Genomic DNA, 17244 nt, shown 5'->3' with positions numbered 1-17244 from the left:
CATATCTCCCTCCCACCTACCTACAGAACCATTAAAACACCACAGAAACTGAACATTAAACCAATAATATTGTCTAATATACAGTGCACATTTAAGTTTCCCACAGGGAAACTTTCAAAAAGCACTAATGCCTGGGCCCCACCACTAGAAACTCTAATTAAATTGACCAAGGGTGGGGCATGGGCAATTGTATTTTTTAAAAGTCTCCCCACCCCCTAGGTGATTCTAATGTACAACCAGGATAGAAAGCTGTTGCGTGAGATTTTTAAATGGTTCTTTACCAAAAACCCCAATATTTATTAATGCAATTTGGATAGGGGATAGGGTACTAACTGTCCTCTAAGATCATGGCCAAATTCTGCCCACTGACTGTTTTTGTAAATAAAGTTTTATTGGAACACAGCCACCCTCATTCATGTATCTATTGTCTGTAGTTGTTTTCAGGCTACAGTGGCAGAGCTCACAGAGCTGAGTAGTGGCTACAGGGGATGGACGTCCTCAAGCCTAAAATCTTTACTATCCGGGGCCCTTCACAAAAAAAGAAAAAACTTGCCAGGCCCATTGTGGTGGCTCATGCCTGTAATCCCAGCACTTTGGGAGGCCGAGGCTTGTGGATCCCCTGAGGTCAGGAATTTGAGACCAGCCTGGGTAACATGGCAAAACCACGTCTCTACTAAAAATACAAAAATCAGCTAGGCATGGTGGCGCATGCCTGTAATCCCAGCCTCTGTAATCCCAGAGGCTGAGACAGGAGAATCACTTGAACCCTGGAGGCGGAGGGTGCAGTGAACAGAGATCACACCACTGCACTCCAGCCTGGGCGACAGAGTGAGACTCTGTCTCAAAAAACAAACAAACAAACAAACAAAAAAAGATAGATAGAAGACAGACAGATAGAACCCGGGAGGTGGAGGTTGCAGTGAGCCAAGATTGTGCCATTGCACTCCAGCCTGGGCGAAAGAGCAAGACTCCGTCTTAAAAAAAAAAAAAAAAAAATTGCCAAACCCCTTTCTACCATAAGCCAAGTCCAAGTCTCTCTTACTTTGCTGATCCTACATTTTCCAAGTCAGTTGCCAGGGACATATCAAAGAATAATATTTTTAGTCATAAAAGACTATTATTGGCCAGGCGCAGTGGCTCATGCCTGTTATCCCAGCACTTTGGGAGGCCAAAGCAGGAAGATTGCTTGAGCCCAGGAGTTCAAGATCAGCCTGGGCAACATGGTGAGACCTTATCTCTACAAAACAAACAAATAAACAAACAAACTAGCTGGGTGTGGTAGTGTGAGTCTGCAATCCCAGCTACCTCGGAGGCTGAGGTGGGAGGATGGCTTAAGGCCAGGGGATAGAGGCTACAGTGAGCCATGATGGTAACACTGCACTCCAGCCTGGGCAACAGAGCGAGACCCTGTTTCAAAAGAAAAAATAGACAAAAAACAAAAGACTGCTACTATCAAGTGAAAAGAGAAACAAGAACAGAGACTCCATACCTCCTCTTCTTCACACACAGGACTCAAAATCCAATATCCCATGGCTAATAGTTCATGACTCTGGAGTCAGACTATTGGTTCAAATCCTGGCTCTACATTTAGGAGCTGGATGCCCTTGGGCAAGTGGCTTAATTTCTCCATGCTCTGCCAAAGAGCTGTGACAGCAGTACCCACTTTCTAGGACTGCTGTGAGAATTAAATGAGCAACCGTGTATTTGGAAAGCACTTCAAGAGTACCTGGCACAAAGTAGGTGCTTTGCATATGTCATGATCTCCCCAGGGACCAACAAATCCCACCCGTTGCCTGTTTTTGTATACAAAGTTGGGTTTTTGTTGTTGTTGTTGTTGTTGTTGTTTTGAGACAGGATCTCATTCTGCCACCCAGGCTGGAGTGCAGTTCTGTGATCACAGCTTACTGCAGGCTTAACATCCCAGGCTCAAGTGATCCTCCTGCCTCAGCCCCCTGAGTAGCTGGGACGACAGGTGCACACCACCACACCTGGCTAATTTTTGTACTTTTGGTAGAGATGGGGTCTCCCTGTGTTGCCCAGCCTGGTCTCAAACTCCTGGCCTCAAGTGATCCTCCTGTCTCAGCCTCCCAAAGTGCTGGGATTACAGAAGTGAGCCACAGTGCCCAGCTTTAGTTTTTTTTCTAAGAAATGGAGTCTTAGAATGTTGCCTAGGCTGGACTTGAACTCCTAAGTTCAAGTGATCCTCCCGCCTCAGGCTCCCAACGAAGTTTTATGGGAACACAGCCATGCCCATTCGCTTACATTGTACAAAGGCAGTGTTGAGTGGTCAAGACAGAGACCACGCCAACCTGCAAAGTCTAAAATATTTACTTTCTAGCTTACTTTTTCTTTTCTTTCCTTTTCTTTTCTTTTCTTTATTTTTTGAGACAGAATCTCGCCCTGTCGCCCAGGCTGGAGTGCAGTGCCGCGATCTTGGCTCACTGCAACCTCTGCCTCCCGGGTTCAAGCGATTCTTCTGCCTCAGCCCCCCAAGTAGCTGGGATTACAGGCACGCGCCACCATGCCCAGCTAATTTTTGTATTTTTAGTAGAGACGAAGTTTCACCACATTGGCCAGGCTGATCTCAAACTCCTGATCTCAAGTGATCTGCCCGCCTCAGCCTCCCAAAGTGCTGGGATTAGAGGCATGAGCCACCGCGTCCGACCACTTTCTGCTCCTTGTTAGAAAACGTTTGCGGACTCCTGACCCACCCCCGGTTGGGTAACAGGCCCTCTTCCTGCTTACGATCAGCATGATCACCAGCTGGTTCTTCTTGGCCACCTGTGCGTGGGAGAAGATGCAGTCCAGCACCTGGGACATGTCTGGCTTGAACTGCTCCCTGAGGTTTATCACACACTTGTCGTAGTGGGCTAGGGGGAGACAAAACACCATGCAGAGGTAAAGTTCAGGCTCCTCAGCCCCCCACCATCCCACTTGTGTTGGCATCAGCATCTCTTGCCTTGCTGAAAATGGTGCTCGACATGCAAGTATCTTCTCAGGAGATCCAACACCACTGTTTTCATATAGCCGCGGATCCCGCTGCGGTATCTGGGGAGAAGGGAAGGCTGCTCTTAATGCTCACACCCCTTCCTTGAGTACCTGAATATTTAATATTTTCTTTTTATGATTTTTAAAAAGAGAAAGGATTGGCTGGGCGGGGTGGCTCACACCTGTAATCCCAGCACTTTGGGAGGCCGAGGCAGGCAGATCACGAGGTCAGGAGATCGAGACCATCCTGGCCAACATGGTGAAACCCTGTCTCTACTAAAAATACAAAAACTAGCTGGGCGTGGTGGCAGACGCCTGTAGTCCCAGCTGCTCGGGAGGCTGAGGCAGGAGAATCACTTGAATCTGGAAGGAGGAGGTTGCAGTGAGCTGAGATCGCACCATTGCACTCCAACCTGGGTGACAGAGCAAGACTCCGTCTCAAATAAAAAAAAAAAAAAAAAAGGAGAGAGAGAAAGGATTTTAGAAAGGACATGGAGACGGAAGGATCACTGGAGCCCAGGAGTTCAAGCCTGGGCAATATTGCCAAGACCCAATTTCTACAAAACAAAACAAAAAATTAAGGCCAGCCATGGTGGCTCACGCCCATAATCCCAGCACTTTAGGAGGCTGAGGCAGGAGGATCATTTGAGCCCAGAAGTTCAAGAGCAGCCTAGGCAACAAGGTGAGACCTTGTCTTTACAAAAAAATTTAAAAAATCAGCTGGGAGTGGTAGCGCATAACTGTGGTCCCGGCTACATAGGAGGCTGAGGCGAGAGGATCACTTGAGGCCAGGAGGTCAAGGCTGTTGTGAGCTACGATCGCACCACTGCACTCCAGCCTAGGCGATAGCTTGTCTCAAAATAAATTTTAAAAAATTAATTAATTAACTAGTTAATTTTAAAATAATTTTTTTAAAGTATCTAGAGGCAGCCTCTAATCCTGAGGCCTTCAAAGGATATGGAGTTGGTTCATCTGCAGGCCAGAAAGAACACTGCCCTGCCCAAGGTCCCACATCAAACTGGAGGCAAAACTCGAGTAGATCCCAAGCCTCATACTTGGGAGGGCGCCTTTCTGGCCACAGAGAAAAAAAAAACAAAAACAAACAAACACACACACACACCCCTTAATAGATTTCGGATACTGAACAGGGGTAGCCAAGTTTAGCAAGCTTTAACCATTAAAACAAAATTTTTCAATCACTTACCCAATGTATAGAGACCATTTTAAAAAGACAAACTGGAAAAACATTTACCAAAAGATCTCCATGTAAATTTGCTTCTCTCTTTTTTTTTTTTCTTGTTTTGAGACAGGTTATTGCTCTGTCACCCAGGCTGGAGTGCAGTGGTGCAATCACAGCTCACTGTCATCTCTGCCTCCCAGGCTCAAGCAATCCTCCCACCTCAGCCTCTGCAGTAGCTGGGACCACAGGTGCCCACCACCATGCCCGGCTAATTTTTGTATATTTTGTAGACGGATTTCACCATATTTCCCAGGCTGGTCTCGAACTTCTGAGCTCAAGCAATCCAGCTGCCGTGGCCTCCCAAAGTGCTGGGATTATAGGTGTGAGCCATCGCACCTAGCCGCTTCTCTTTTAAAACAAAGTTTTAACCTGGATGTTCCTCCAAAAGTCTGAACGCAGGGGTCAAGTTTCTCAGGAGATGTGACACTGAGTTGTGGGGAAGTAGAAACTAGATTAACTGCAGCATCACCAAATAACAACAAAACAGATCAAGATGCTAAAAGACACTCTGATCCAAATGTGATTTTAAAACACATACTTATACAACACAGGACAGAGTTTTAATACTTATGTTCAGCACAGAAAATTTGCTAGAAAATTCATTTAATTTATTAATGATTCATTTTTCCTAGATGTTTCTCTGAAGCTTAAAGGATGGGCTTAAGGTTAGCAGTCGATGTGTTTTAAGAGGACTCCCTTCCTAGCCCCTGGCTGTGAAACTTGCAGTTTGTGGGGAATCCACACTAAAATCTCTCCCTGACAGCTGGGGAGCTCCTGGAAAAGAAGGCCGGTTTTCTACAATCTTACATTCTTTGTACCTGGGAGTTTCTGGCACATGGGAAACAGGCCTGGAATTTATTGGTTTAAATCCAATAACGCTTTGATTCCTTTTTTTCTTTTTCATAAAAGACAAGGTCTTGCTCTGTCCCCCAGGCTGGAGTGCAATGGCATGATCACAGCTCACTACAACCTCAAACTCCTGGGATCAAGCAGTCCTCTCACCTCAGCCTCCTGAGTAGCTAGGCCTATAGGTACACACCACCATGCCTGACTCTTTTTTTTTCCTCTTTTTTTTGTAGAGACAGGGTCTCGCTACATTACCCAGGCTGGTCTCCAACTCCTGGCCTCAAGTGGTCCTCTTGCCTTGGCCTCCCAAAATGCTGGGATTACAGGCATGAGCCGCAGCACCTGGCCCTGATTGTCTTCATAAGAAAAGCTTTCTTGCTAGGTGGATTTTTCGTGAAAAGTGGCAGAAAATCCTTTTGTCGGCCAGGCGTGGTGGCTCATGCCGTAATCCCAGCACTTTGGGAGGCCGAGGCAGACGGATCACGAGGTCAGGAGATTAAGACCATTCTGGCTAACACGGTGAAACACGGTCTCTGCTAAAAATACAGAAAAGAAATTAGCCGGGCATGGTGGCAGGCGCCTGTAGTTCCAGCTACTCAGGAGGCTGAGGCAGCAGAAGAATGGCATGAACCCAGGAGGCGGAGCTTGCAGTGATCCAAGATCGCGCCACTACACTCCAGCCTGGGCAACACACTGAGACATCATCTCAAAAAAAAAAAAAAAAGTCCTTTTGTCATCAGAATAGTACTGTACAATATAAAACTACTTGAGATGAAATACAAATTATTCATCTACTTTCCTTTGCAATTGTCCCAAAAGCCACAATGATAACAATTTGTGCAGTCTTTTATCATACATAAAGCTATTTCACCACATTATCTCTATCTAATGTAACTATCAAGTATTTACTATTTGTCAGCACTTCACAAAACTTAATTCATTTATAGGCCAGACATGGTGGCTCATGCCTGTAATCCCAGCACTTTGGGAGGTCGAGGCGAGTGGATCACTTGAGGTCAGGAGTTTGAGACCAGCCTGGCCAACATGGTGAAACCCCATCTCTACAAAAAGTACAAAAATTAGCCGGGCATGGTGGCACATGCCCGTAATCCCGGCTACTCAGGAGGCTGAAGCAGGAGAATCACTTGAACCTGGGAGGCAGAGGTTGCAGCGAGCTGAGATCATACCACTGCACTCCTCTGTGGGAAGGGGTCTCTGTCTCAAAAAAAAAAAGAAAAAAAATTCATTCCTTTATAATCCAAACAACTTGTCTTGAAAAGTGTTTTTATTTTCATTTTGCCAGCTGGCAAACAGCTTCACAGAAGTGAAGTGCCTTACCCAGGGTTCTGCTGTTAGTAATGGTACTGCAGGACCATAATGCACTTTCTCTCAGTTCAAGCCTGCCTGGAAGACAGCCCCAGAGCACCACCCTGGTGCAATGCATGCGACGATCAGGTGACAACCACATCCCATGGGGAGACCTAGGATTTACCTCTGGACCAACTGCACGATGCTCTGGGTGTTGATGAAGAAGACCTCTCGGTCAGCCTTCCGTTGCAGGGTGGCTGCGTGGCAGTCCAGGATGGTGGCTATCTGGACGGGAAAACAAGACAGATCTGACTGCTGATGATTCACATGCCACACAGCAGTCCCCTAAAGCAGGGGTCCCCAAACCAGTACCCAAACCAGCACTGGTCTGTGGCCTGTTAGGAACTGGCTGAACAGCGGGAGGTAAGCAGTGGAAGAAGGAGCGAAGCTTCATCTGTATTTACAGCCCCTCCCCATTGCTCATATTACCATCTGAGCTCCACCTCCTGTCAGATCAGCGGGAACATTAGATTCTCACAGGAGTGCAAACCCTGCTGTGAACCACGCATGCGAGGGATCTAGGTTGCACGCTCCTTATGAGAATCTAAGGCCTGATGATCTGTTCCTGTCTCCCATTACCCCCAGATAGGACCGTCTAGGTGCAGGAAAACAGGCCTGGGGTTCTCACATATTCTACATTATAGTGAGTTGTATAATTATTTCATTATATATTACAATGTAATCATAATAGAAATAAAGTGCACCATAAATGTAACGCACTTGAATCATCCCGAAACCATCCCCCTCCCCAGTCTGTGCTTGAATCATCCCGAAACCACCCCCGTCCCCGGTCCGTGGAAAAACTGTCTTCCACAAAACCGGTCCCTGGTGCTAAAAAGGTTGGGAACTGCTGACCTACAGGACCCACCACAGCCTCCCAGGGAGGTCCCATCCAAGGCTCATTTGAAGATTGAAAATTCCAGGCCCAAAGCCTTCCAGCTACCCTGCAACACCCCTGTTCATCCCTTCAACGGTGAGGAATTCAAGCGCTCAAAATGCCAGCAATCACATGGAGAAGTGCACACATTCGCCTTCTACCGGTCCGCACATATGAACGGGATGGGGAATGAGGAGAATGGGAATGTCCCACTCTAGCAAAAACCAGGGTGCTGGTGGGGAAAGGTCCTGTCTTTATCATTAGACGTAATGTTATTGGTATATTGCCTTTGGCATCAAAAATATTTTTAAAGAAAAAAAAACCTGGATCAATGACAAATTCCTGAAAGTTCCAAGAGTGTACTTTTTCAGTTAGGATCCTCTAGAGTTTGGTTTTTGTTATTTCTTAGTTCAGATATACCTTACATACCATCATATTCCACCATCTCCCTTTAAAGTGTACATTCAGTGGTTGGTAGTGTATTCATAAAGTCGTGCAACTACCACCACCATCTAATGTTAAAGCATGTTCGTCACTCTAAAAAGAAACCTCGTAGTCATTAGTGCTCACTCTCCATTTTCCCTGCACTGCAGCCCCTAGCAGTCACTAATCTACTTCCTTCTTCATGAATGTGCCTGTTCTGGACATTTCATAAAAAATGGAATCATATAGGGCTGGGCACCGTGGCTCATGCCTGTAATCTCAGCACTTTGGGAGGCCGAGGCAGGAAGATCACCTGAGGTCAGGAGTTCAAGACCAGCCTGGGCAACATGGTGAAACCGCATCTCCACTAAAAAAACAAAAAATTAGCTGGGAATGGTGGTGTACGCCTGTAATCCCAACTACTCAGGAGGTCTCAAAAAAAAAAAAAAAGGAATCACATAATATCACATAATATGTGGTCTTTTGTGCCTGGCTTATTTCCCTTAGCACAACAGCTTCATCCACGTGGAAGCATGAATCAGTATTCTTTCTTTCTTTGGCTGGACACTATTCCAGCCCTTAGAACTGCTAACCTCTGAGAATGGCCTGAACGACACTGTCCTCTGGTTTCCCAAATCACCAATGTGTGAGCGGGTGGATGATGATGGTGAGGAACCCTCTCACCAGAGGGCAGGAAGGCAAATAGGCAGAGGGGCTCTTCCCAGTGCAAATGCCTTTCAAATGCCCCACAAAACCAACAACCACAACAAAATGAGCAACGCGAGGCCAGTGTTTAAATAACAGAGATATTTCATACTACCCTGGAATGGCGTCCATTCTTTTTTTTTAACGTGTTCACAAATGCAACTACAATTTTGATGAGACATCTCAGTACATTTTTTTTTTTGGAGTGCAGTGGTGCAATCTTGGCTCACTGCAACCTCTGCCTCCTGGGTTCAAGCAATTCTCCTGCCTCAGCCTCCTGAGTAGTTGGGACTGCAGGTGCGTGCCACCATGCCTGGCTAATTTTTGTATTTTTAGTAGAGATGGGGTTTCATCATGTTGGCCAGGCTGGTGTTGAACTCCTGACCTCAAATGATCCACCTACCTCGGCCTCCCAAAGTGCTGGGATTATAAGCGTGAGCCACTGCACCCGACCTCAGTACGATTCTTAAAATACAACATATATATATACACACACACAACATATATATACACACACACACGATATATATATACACACACACACACACGGAGCTCCCAGATGATCACCTACAAAATCCAGGGACGGAAAATCAAAGCTGCAAACCAGTGAAAAAACAAAAATAAAAAAGCTTGCAGTTTCCTCTAATGATGTCAGCCAGTTTATTTTTTTGGGAAATGCTCACTCCATCTGCATCAACTCCATCGGAATCTTGAGTTTTACGCAATAAGACCTAAGGAATGTTGATGTTCATTCAAACAACTGTTGCTTTGAGTAAATGATGGGATTCTGCAGATGAGGCTTGAAAGGAAACCCTCGGCCTGATATGTTAGGCTATAAGTGGGTCTCAAGGAGTTCAACTTGATCAGGGGCCAGATATGGAGCCAGACTGGGAGCCGGCCCAGTGTGACCATCCTGGTGGGATGGGGCTGGGTGGGGGAGCACGTACCTGCTGGCTGGGGAACTGGCACAGCACCGAGGTGATGTTGCTGGCATACTGGGCCATCACCCTGCGGACTGACTTCTCCACAGGGGCCGGGATGCGGCCTGCCACACTGGTCATGATCTCCTGCAGCTCCAGCAGCGGCAGTGACGGGTGTCGGAGGGTCATCATGAGCTTCTGCACCCACTCCTTCAACTGAAGCGGGACCACAGCATTAGCCCCCAGCCCTGCATGGGCATGGGCACCACCCTCCACAACAGGGCACCCAACACAGCTCAACCTATCCTGACCCCATGCACTTAACTGGCTGAAGATCCAGACCCAGCAGCCTCTGGGGCAGTCCAGAGTGGAACGGCCCCTGACCACATGGAATACTCAGTTTTCCCACATAGGAAGACCCTGACTCCCCCTCTCTGTGCATCAGAAAGCCAGCATGGTGGGGGGAATCAAACATAAGGTCACGTGATGAGTTGCTGCTTATCGTATACTAGCTTAGTACCAGACAGTGTTCTAGGACCTTTCTTTACATGTTCTCATTTGATCCCTAAAAACAACCCTACAAAGGAGGTCTAATGATTTTGTCCATTTTGCAGTTGAGGTAACTGAAACACAGAGAGATTAGTTAAGTTAACCAAAGTCACTTAGCTAGTAAGCAGCAAAACTAGGAGGCAAACCCAGGCTGTTCAACTCCTGAGACTGAACTGCTGCGCTCTGCTGTTTCCAGGGTGTCTCAGTAGCCAATGCTGATGGTCTTTGGATGACGATGACAATGGGGCCAACGCCCCAGTGTGGTTGTGAGGTTTCAAAGTGAACTGATACATAAACTGCGAAGCACCCCAACTAATAAAAGTTGCAATTATTGTGGAGTGCAGTGGCTCATGTCTGCAATCCCAACACTTTGGGAGGCCAAGGCAAGAGGATCACTTGAGCCCAGGAGTTCGAGACCAGCCTGGGCAACATGGTGAGACCCCATCTCTACAAAAAATTAGCTGGGCATGGTGGCAGGTGCCTGTAACCCCAGCTACTTGGGAGGCTGAAGTGGGACGATTGCTTGAGCCCAGGGGGTCGAGGTTGTAGTGAGCACTGTTTCACTCCAGCTTGGGAGACACAGCAAGACCCTATCTCAAAAAAAAAAAAAAAAAAAAAGTTGCAATGATGTCAATCATCATCAGGCAGCATAACATGGGGTGAAGAGCACAGAGTCAGAATCCTGATGGCCATGGTTCAGATCTCATCTTCGCCTCCTCATGTATGAAGCACGGCAAGTCTCTTAGTCCCTGTGTGCTTCAGTTGCCTCAACTGTAAAAGGAAATAAGAGTTCCTACCTTATCGGTTGCTGGGAGGATGAAATAATTGAACTTTTAAGTAGTTAGAAGGTGACACAGTGGGCATGGTGGCTCATGCCTGTAATTCCAGCACTTTGGGAGGCCGAGGTGGGTGAACCACCTGAGGTCAGGAGTTTGAGACCAGCCTGGTCAACATGGTAAAACCCCATCTCTACCAAAAAAAAAATACAAAAATTAACTGGGTATAGGTGGCACGTGCCTGTAATCCCAGCTACTCAGGAGGCTGAGGCAGGAGAATCACTTTAACCTGGGAGGCAGAGGTTGCAGTGAGATGAGATTGTGCTACCACACTCCAGTGTGGGTGACACAGCAAGGCTCCATCTCAAAAAAAAAAAAAAAAAAAAGGGTGACACATGGTACATACTTGCTAAGCACTGGCAATTATTATCATCATCGCCATGATTATCATCATCGCTAGTCACTGTTATGAGCATCACGGGTCTTTCAAGGAGGTCTGAAAATCAGAGAACTTCTTGTTTCTCTACTGAGTGAATAGGTGAGACCCAGCAAGGGTGAACGGCGAACAGAGGTGTGTTGCAAACAAAGTGCCTTGTCTGTCATCTCCTTAAGGGGCGTGACCCCCACTGACTCCTTCCTTAACGTCCTACTGGAGTATTCTCAGTCTTGAGCTGAACTGCTACAAGCCCAGTTTACGATCAAGGAGAAAACGTCAGGCCAATGTTTATAATCGAATTGAGGAATTCCCTGAGGACAGGTCCTTCATAAACACAACAGAGAGGCTGGTGTGGTGGCTCAGGCCTGTAATCCCAGCACTTTGGGAGGCCCAGGCAGGTGGATCACTTGAGTCCGGGAGTCTGAGACCAGCTTGGGGAACACGGCAAAACTCCATCTCTACAAAAATACAAAAAATTAGCCGGGCGTGGTGGGGTGCACCTATAGTCCCAGCTACTCGGGAGGCTGAGGTGGGAGGATCTCTTGAGCCCAGGAGGTTAAGGCTGCAGTGAGCCTGGGCGACAGAGTGAGACTTTGTCTCAAAAAATAAAATAAATAAAATAAAAACAACAGAGGACCGACCATTTTCTCATTTCTTACTAATGACCTCTGCTGTCATGGGGTAGACCTGACTCTCCACACGGATCTACACGCCTGCGCTCACAGGTGACTTTACCTTTATGCTAAAAATGGGCTCCGGCAGACAAAAGCCACTCATGACGTTGGTGAGGTTTTCCAGGACGCTGTGGAAGACCTGGTGCAGTTTCTCCCCAAGGATGGGCAGTGTCTGCTGGGCAGGGAGTTCTCCTGTGAACGGTTCAGCCTGATGAGACACCACAAGAATGACAGGTCAGGAAAACTCTGGGAATCCCAAATGGGACCGGGCAGAACAGGAGGCGGGGCAGATCCGCCGGCTTCCATATCAAGTGAGGATGAGGCCTGAGGAAAAAATCGAAGACAATGTACTGGAAAGTTAAAATGGCCAAACTCACACCCCAATGTGGGTTTTCCAAACCATTCCTTTTGAGTTCGAGACCAGCCTGGCCAACACGGCAAAACCCCATCTCTACCAAAAATACGCAAAAAATTTAGCCAGTCACAGTGGCGCGTGCCTGTAATCTGAGCTACTCCAGAGGCTGAGGCAGGAGAATCAATTGAACCTGGGAGGCGGAGGTTGCAGTGGGCCAAGATTGTGCCATTGCACTCCAGCCTGGGAAATGGAGTGAAATTCTGTTTTCCTCCACAGTCTGATCATGGCTTCTCCATCTGGGCCCCCACAGCCCAGGGCCAAGGGCAGTATTCTAACTACACTCAGCAAGCAAAAGTACTTGATCTCCCAGTCTGTCTCACAAGCATTTACGTGAGGTTCAGGGAATGGGTGGCCAGGCCCTGCCTTATTAACCCAGCACAGGAAATGTGTGCTGAAAGGAATCACAGTGCAGGTACCTGGACTTGCCCACTGATCCAAAAAGGCCCAGTCTATTCCTAGCTTTGGGAACTCCCTAAAGAGATTAATGATGCCAGGCGCAGTGGCTCACCCTTGTAATCCCAGCACTTTGGGAGGCCAAGGTGGGCGGATTGCTTGAGGCCAGGAGTTCAAGATCAGCCTGGCCAACCTAGTGAAACTCCATCACTACTAAAAATACAAAAATTAGTCAGGCATGGTGGCACAAACCTGTAGTCCCAGCTACTTGCTACCCGGGAGTCTGAGGCAGGAGAATTGCTTGAACCCAGGAAGTCGAGGTTGCAGTGAGCCGAGATCATGCCACTGCACTCCAGCCTGGGTGACAGAGTGAAACTCTGTCTCCAAAAAAAAAAAAAAAAAAGAGAGGGACTAATGAAAAGAATTGTAACAACAGTCATTTGCAGCAACATGGATGGAACTAGAGGATATCAGATTATTATGTGAAATAATCTGGGCACAGAAATACAAATTTAACATATTCTGACTCATATGTGGGAGTAGAAAATTAAAACAAATGAACTCATGGAAATAGAATGTAGAATGATGGCTGCCAGGGTCTGGGAAGGGTAATGGGGCTGGTGGGAGTGGGGATGGTTAATGGGTACAAAAATACAGTTCAATAGAATGAATAAGATCTAGTATTGAGGCTGGACATGGTGGCTCACACCTGTAATTCCAACACTTCAGGAGGGCGAGGCGGGCGGATCACCTGAGGTCAGGAGTTTGAGATCAGCCTGGCCAACATGGTGAAACCCCGTCTCTACTAAAAATACAAAAATTAGCTGGGCATGGTGGCAGGTGCCTGAAGTCCCAGCTACTTGGGAGGCTGAGGCACGAGAATCGCTTGAACCCTGGAGGTGGAGGTTGCAGTGAGCCAAGATCACACCACTGCACTCCAACCTGGGTGACAGAGCGAAATTGCATCTCAAAAAAAAAAAAAAAAAAAAAAGATCTAGTATTGATAGCACAACAGGGTGACTCTATAGTCAATTAAAATTGAATGTATATTTTAAAATAACCAAAAGAGTAGAATTGGAATGTTCCTAGCGCAAAGAAATGCTTGAGGTGATAGATACCCCAATCACCCTGATTTGATTATTAGACAGTATATGCCTATATCAAAGGTCACATGTACCCCATAAACATATACACCTATTATTAGACAGTATACCTGTATCAAAAGGTCACATGTACCCCATAAATATATACACCTATTATGTACCCATAATTATAATTTTTTTAAAAAAGAAAACAAATTCCATCAATAGAATACTCTGGAGAAAAGAGAAAATGTGATATTTGTAAATGCTTTTTTTGCTGGACAGATGTACTAATTATTTTAGAGTCTTGCTTAGGAGGGTGTAAACATTCATTCCTTCATCAAGACTTGTTATTTCTGAGCACCCATTATGCCCCGAGCACTGTGCTAAACCCCAGGATCACAACAGGGAACATCGAAAGTAGTCCTTGACCTCCGGGACTCATAGGTAATGACAAGGCCTGACAAATGCTGAAAAATTAACAGGAATCTAAATTGGAGGTCCCCCTAAGAGCCTGAGCTCAGGGTCACATGACAGACACTCTGGTACACCCCCTAGTGGTCCTGAGGACAGGGTGATGGCCCCGGCACCTGCACTGCTATACGTTCATCCAACAACCAATATTTACAGAGCACCTCTGACGTACCAGCTCCTGTTTTTGGCACTGGGGACCCAGCAGTGAGCAAGAAAGCCAAAAAGCCCTGTTCTCATGGTGTTTCCAGTCTCCTGGAGGCCAAATAATAAACCAAGAAGACAATCAGTGAGGTCGTCTCTGTGAGGTGTGGTGTGTGTTCACACATGGGTAGTAGAGGTGAGCACAATTTTTTAAAGGGCGGTTGAAAGAGACATGACAACTATATGCAATGCGCTAACCTGGATGGGATCCTGAACATTAGGTAAAAACTAAGAAAATCGTACACTCATGTTCATAGCTGCCTTATTCACAGTAGCCAAAAGGTAGAAACAATCCTAGTGTCTATCAGTGGATGAGTCAATAAACAAAATGTGATACACCCCTACAAGGGAATATTATGCAGCCTTAAAAAAACAGGGACATTCTGCCACATGCTATAAGATGGATGAAACTTGGAAACATGATACTAAATGTAGTCACAAAAGGTCAGATACTATATAGATTCCACCTATATGAGGCACCTAGAGGAGCTGAATTGATAGAGAGAAAGCAGAATAGTGGTTGCCAGGGGCTGGGGAGAGGAGGGACTCGGGAGTTACTATTTAATGAGTGTCAAGTTTTAGTTTTGCAAGTGCTGGAGATGGATGATGGTGATGGTTGTGCAACCATGTGAATGTATTTAAAACTGCTGAAGAGAACATTTAAAAATGGCTAAGACAGTAAATTTCATGTTATGTGTATTTAACCATAATTTTTTAAAAATGAACTAAGGAAATCTGAGTGAACAATAATGTACCAACATTGGTTCATTAAGTGTGACAAATGGACCATACTATTGCAATAATAGTTAAATTTAAAATAGTTCATTATTATTCTTAAACAATAATACCTAATATATCGATATTGGTTCATTAAATATGCCAAACGGACCATGCTCGTGCAATAATAGTTAAATTAATAATAGTAAATTGATAACAATAGTAATTAATTGAGGCCAGGTACAGTGGTTCACACCTGTAATCCCAGCACTTTGGGAGGCTGAGAAGGGTGGATCACCTGAGGTCAGGAGTTTAAGACCAGCCTGGCCAACAGGGTGAAACCCTGTCTCTACTAAAAATAAAAAAATTAGCCAGTGTGGTGGTACACGCCTATAATCCCCAGCTACTCGGGAGGCTGAGGCAGGAGAATCACTTGAACCAGGGAGGCAGAGGTTGCAGTGAGCCAAGATCATGCCACTGCACTCCAGCCTGGGCAACAGAGCAAGACTCTGTCTCAAAAAAAAAAAAAAAAAAAAAAAAAGGAAGAAGAAGAAAGAAGAAAGAAGAAAGAAGAAGAAGAAGAAGAAGAAGAAGAAGAAGAAGACCGACAATTAATTGAAAAATAATTAAATGAATGACAAGGAAACTGGCTACAGACAATATGGGAACTCTGTACTATTTACATAACTGTTCTGTACATCTAAAACTATACTAAAAATTAAGTCTATTAAAAAGAAAAGGTGGTCAGTGGTCAAGAATGCCCTCATTGAGGGGAAGACATTGGAATCAAAGCTCCTGGGAGTTGAGAGTGATCCCTGCAAAGTCTGGGGTAGGTCCTTCATGGCAGAGAGGACAGCCCCCACGAGGGAGGGATCCAGCGTATTCAAGTAAGTGATGGGGAGAGGGACAGAGGAGGAAGGCAGAGAAGAAAGCAGGGAACAGCTCATTTGGGGTCTTGTAGGTCACTGGCAGAAATTGGGTTTTACTCTAAGCAGGATGGAGAGCCGCAGAGAGGGATCTGAGCAAAGCAGGATGGAGAGCCGCAGAGAGGGATCTGAGCAAAGCAGGGTGCAGCTTCCTTGTGTTTCTGCACCATCACAGTGGCTGCTGAGATAAGCTCTATCTGCAGGTGGAGGCAGGAGAAGAGCTATCAGCCTTGAGTCTACCTGTCTCACTGAACCAGCGGAGGCTGCAAGTGCACCTGCACCAGCCAGAGCACTTGGGCCATGGAACCACATACCGGGTGGACCTTAGAAGGGTCATCAAGCTCCAGCCTGGCCACCACACAGCCTGCTTCCAGCACGGCCCCTGGACGCTTGATGTACTTCACCCGGCCACTTTCCTGCACGTTCAGGGTCATGATCATCTTCATCACCTATTTCGTAAAAAGAAGAAATAGTACAGAGCCCATCAGGATTGACACCCAGAGCCACCCAGAACTAGTGATGCCGGAGCAGGGACTTGTCATTTAAATGGAGTGACTCCCTGGGCAGTGTTCAGGCAGAAGGGACAAGGAAAAGTGACCTTTACTGGAAGCCTGCTATGCGCCAGGCAAGTGCCATTCACTCTGCAAAGCCAGCCAAGGAGGTGTTTGTGATGCCCATTTACAGATATGGAAACTGATATTTCCAAAGGGGGCTCTTCTCTCTCTTAGAAATAGTGTTAAATCATATTACATAGAGTGGTTCGAATACATGTTCTAAAATGTACTGCATAAGTCAAATATTTTGTGAACAGTTTGTTTTATTAAAGGCACTTAGGCAACCCTCAGGGAACACTCTGTGAAATGAAGAATCTGCTCATCAGCCCTTTTAATGTGCCTCTCTGAGTGTCTGGATATGTGGATGGCATGAGCTTTGTCACCATGGTGTCAGCTGCAGAGCCAGGACTACGCTGTCTCTCTTGCTTGGCAGTTCACAGCTTGGGCACCCAAGTCAGCCAGGCCTGGACTAGAATCCCAGGACCCGCCCCCCATAATACCTCTGTGATCTTCAGAAGTGGCTTCCCTCCTTGAGCCTCAGTTTCCCCAAGTGTAAAATGAGGAATAATGACAGTTTCACCTCTTAGGGCTCTTATGAGGATTAAATGAGATGCAGATCCTGCCATGCAGCAGGTCAATACGCAGTAGCTACTATTATTGCTGTATTTTCATTGCTATTA

The 17244-nt window shown here is 46.3% G+C and overlaps 1 protein-coding gene across 5 annotated transcripts in view; it reads right to left on the bottom strand.

The window, feature by feature from the left end:
• Window positions 1-17244, bottom strand: part of ACACB (acetyl-CoA carboxylase beta) — a 162621-nt gene that overhangs the window by 51524 nt on the left and 93853 nt on the right. For all 5 annotated transcript variants that reach the window (XM_073021076.1, XM_037996568.2, XM_037996570.2 and 2 more), the window contains 6 exons: window positions 16325-16459; window positions 11864-12010; window positions 9395-9583; window positions 6567-6667; window positions 2960-3048; window positions 2746-2870 (listed from right to left, as the gene is read on the bottom strand). In XM_073021076.1, the coding sequence (XP_072877177.1) occupies window positions 2746-2870; window positions 2960-3048; window positions 6567-6667; window positions 9395-9583; window positions 11864-12010; window positions 16325-16459 (786 nt within the window). The remainder of the gene's footprint in view (window positions 1-2745; window positions 2871-2959; window positions 3049-6566; window positions 6668-9394; window positions 9584-11863; window positions 12011-16324; window positions 16460-17244) is intronic.

The sequence above is a fragment of the Chlorocebus sabaeus genome, chromosome 11 (genome assembly GCF_047675955.1).
Source record: "Chlorocebus sabaeus isolate Y175 chromosome 11, mChlSab1.0.hap1, whole genome shotgun sequence".
NCBI classification, from domain to species: domain Eukaryota; kingdom Metazoa; phylum Chordata; class Mammalia; order Primates; family Cercopithecidae; genus Chlorocebus; species Chlorocebus sabaeus.
The sequence above is the reverse complement of the archived record's forward strand: the minus strand, read 5'-3'. Positions and strand labels throughout refer to the sequence as shown.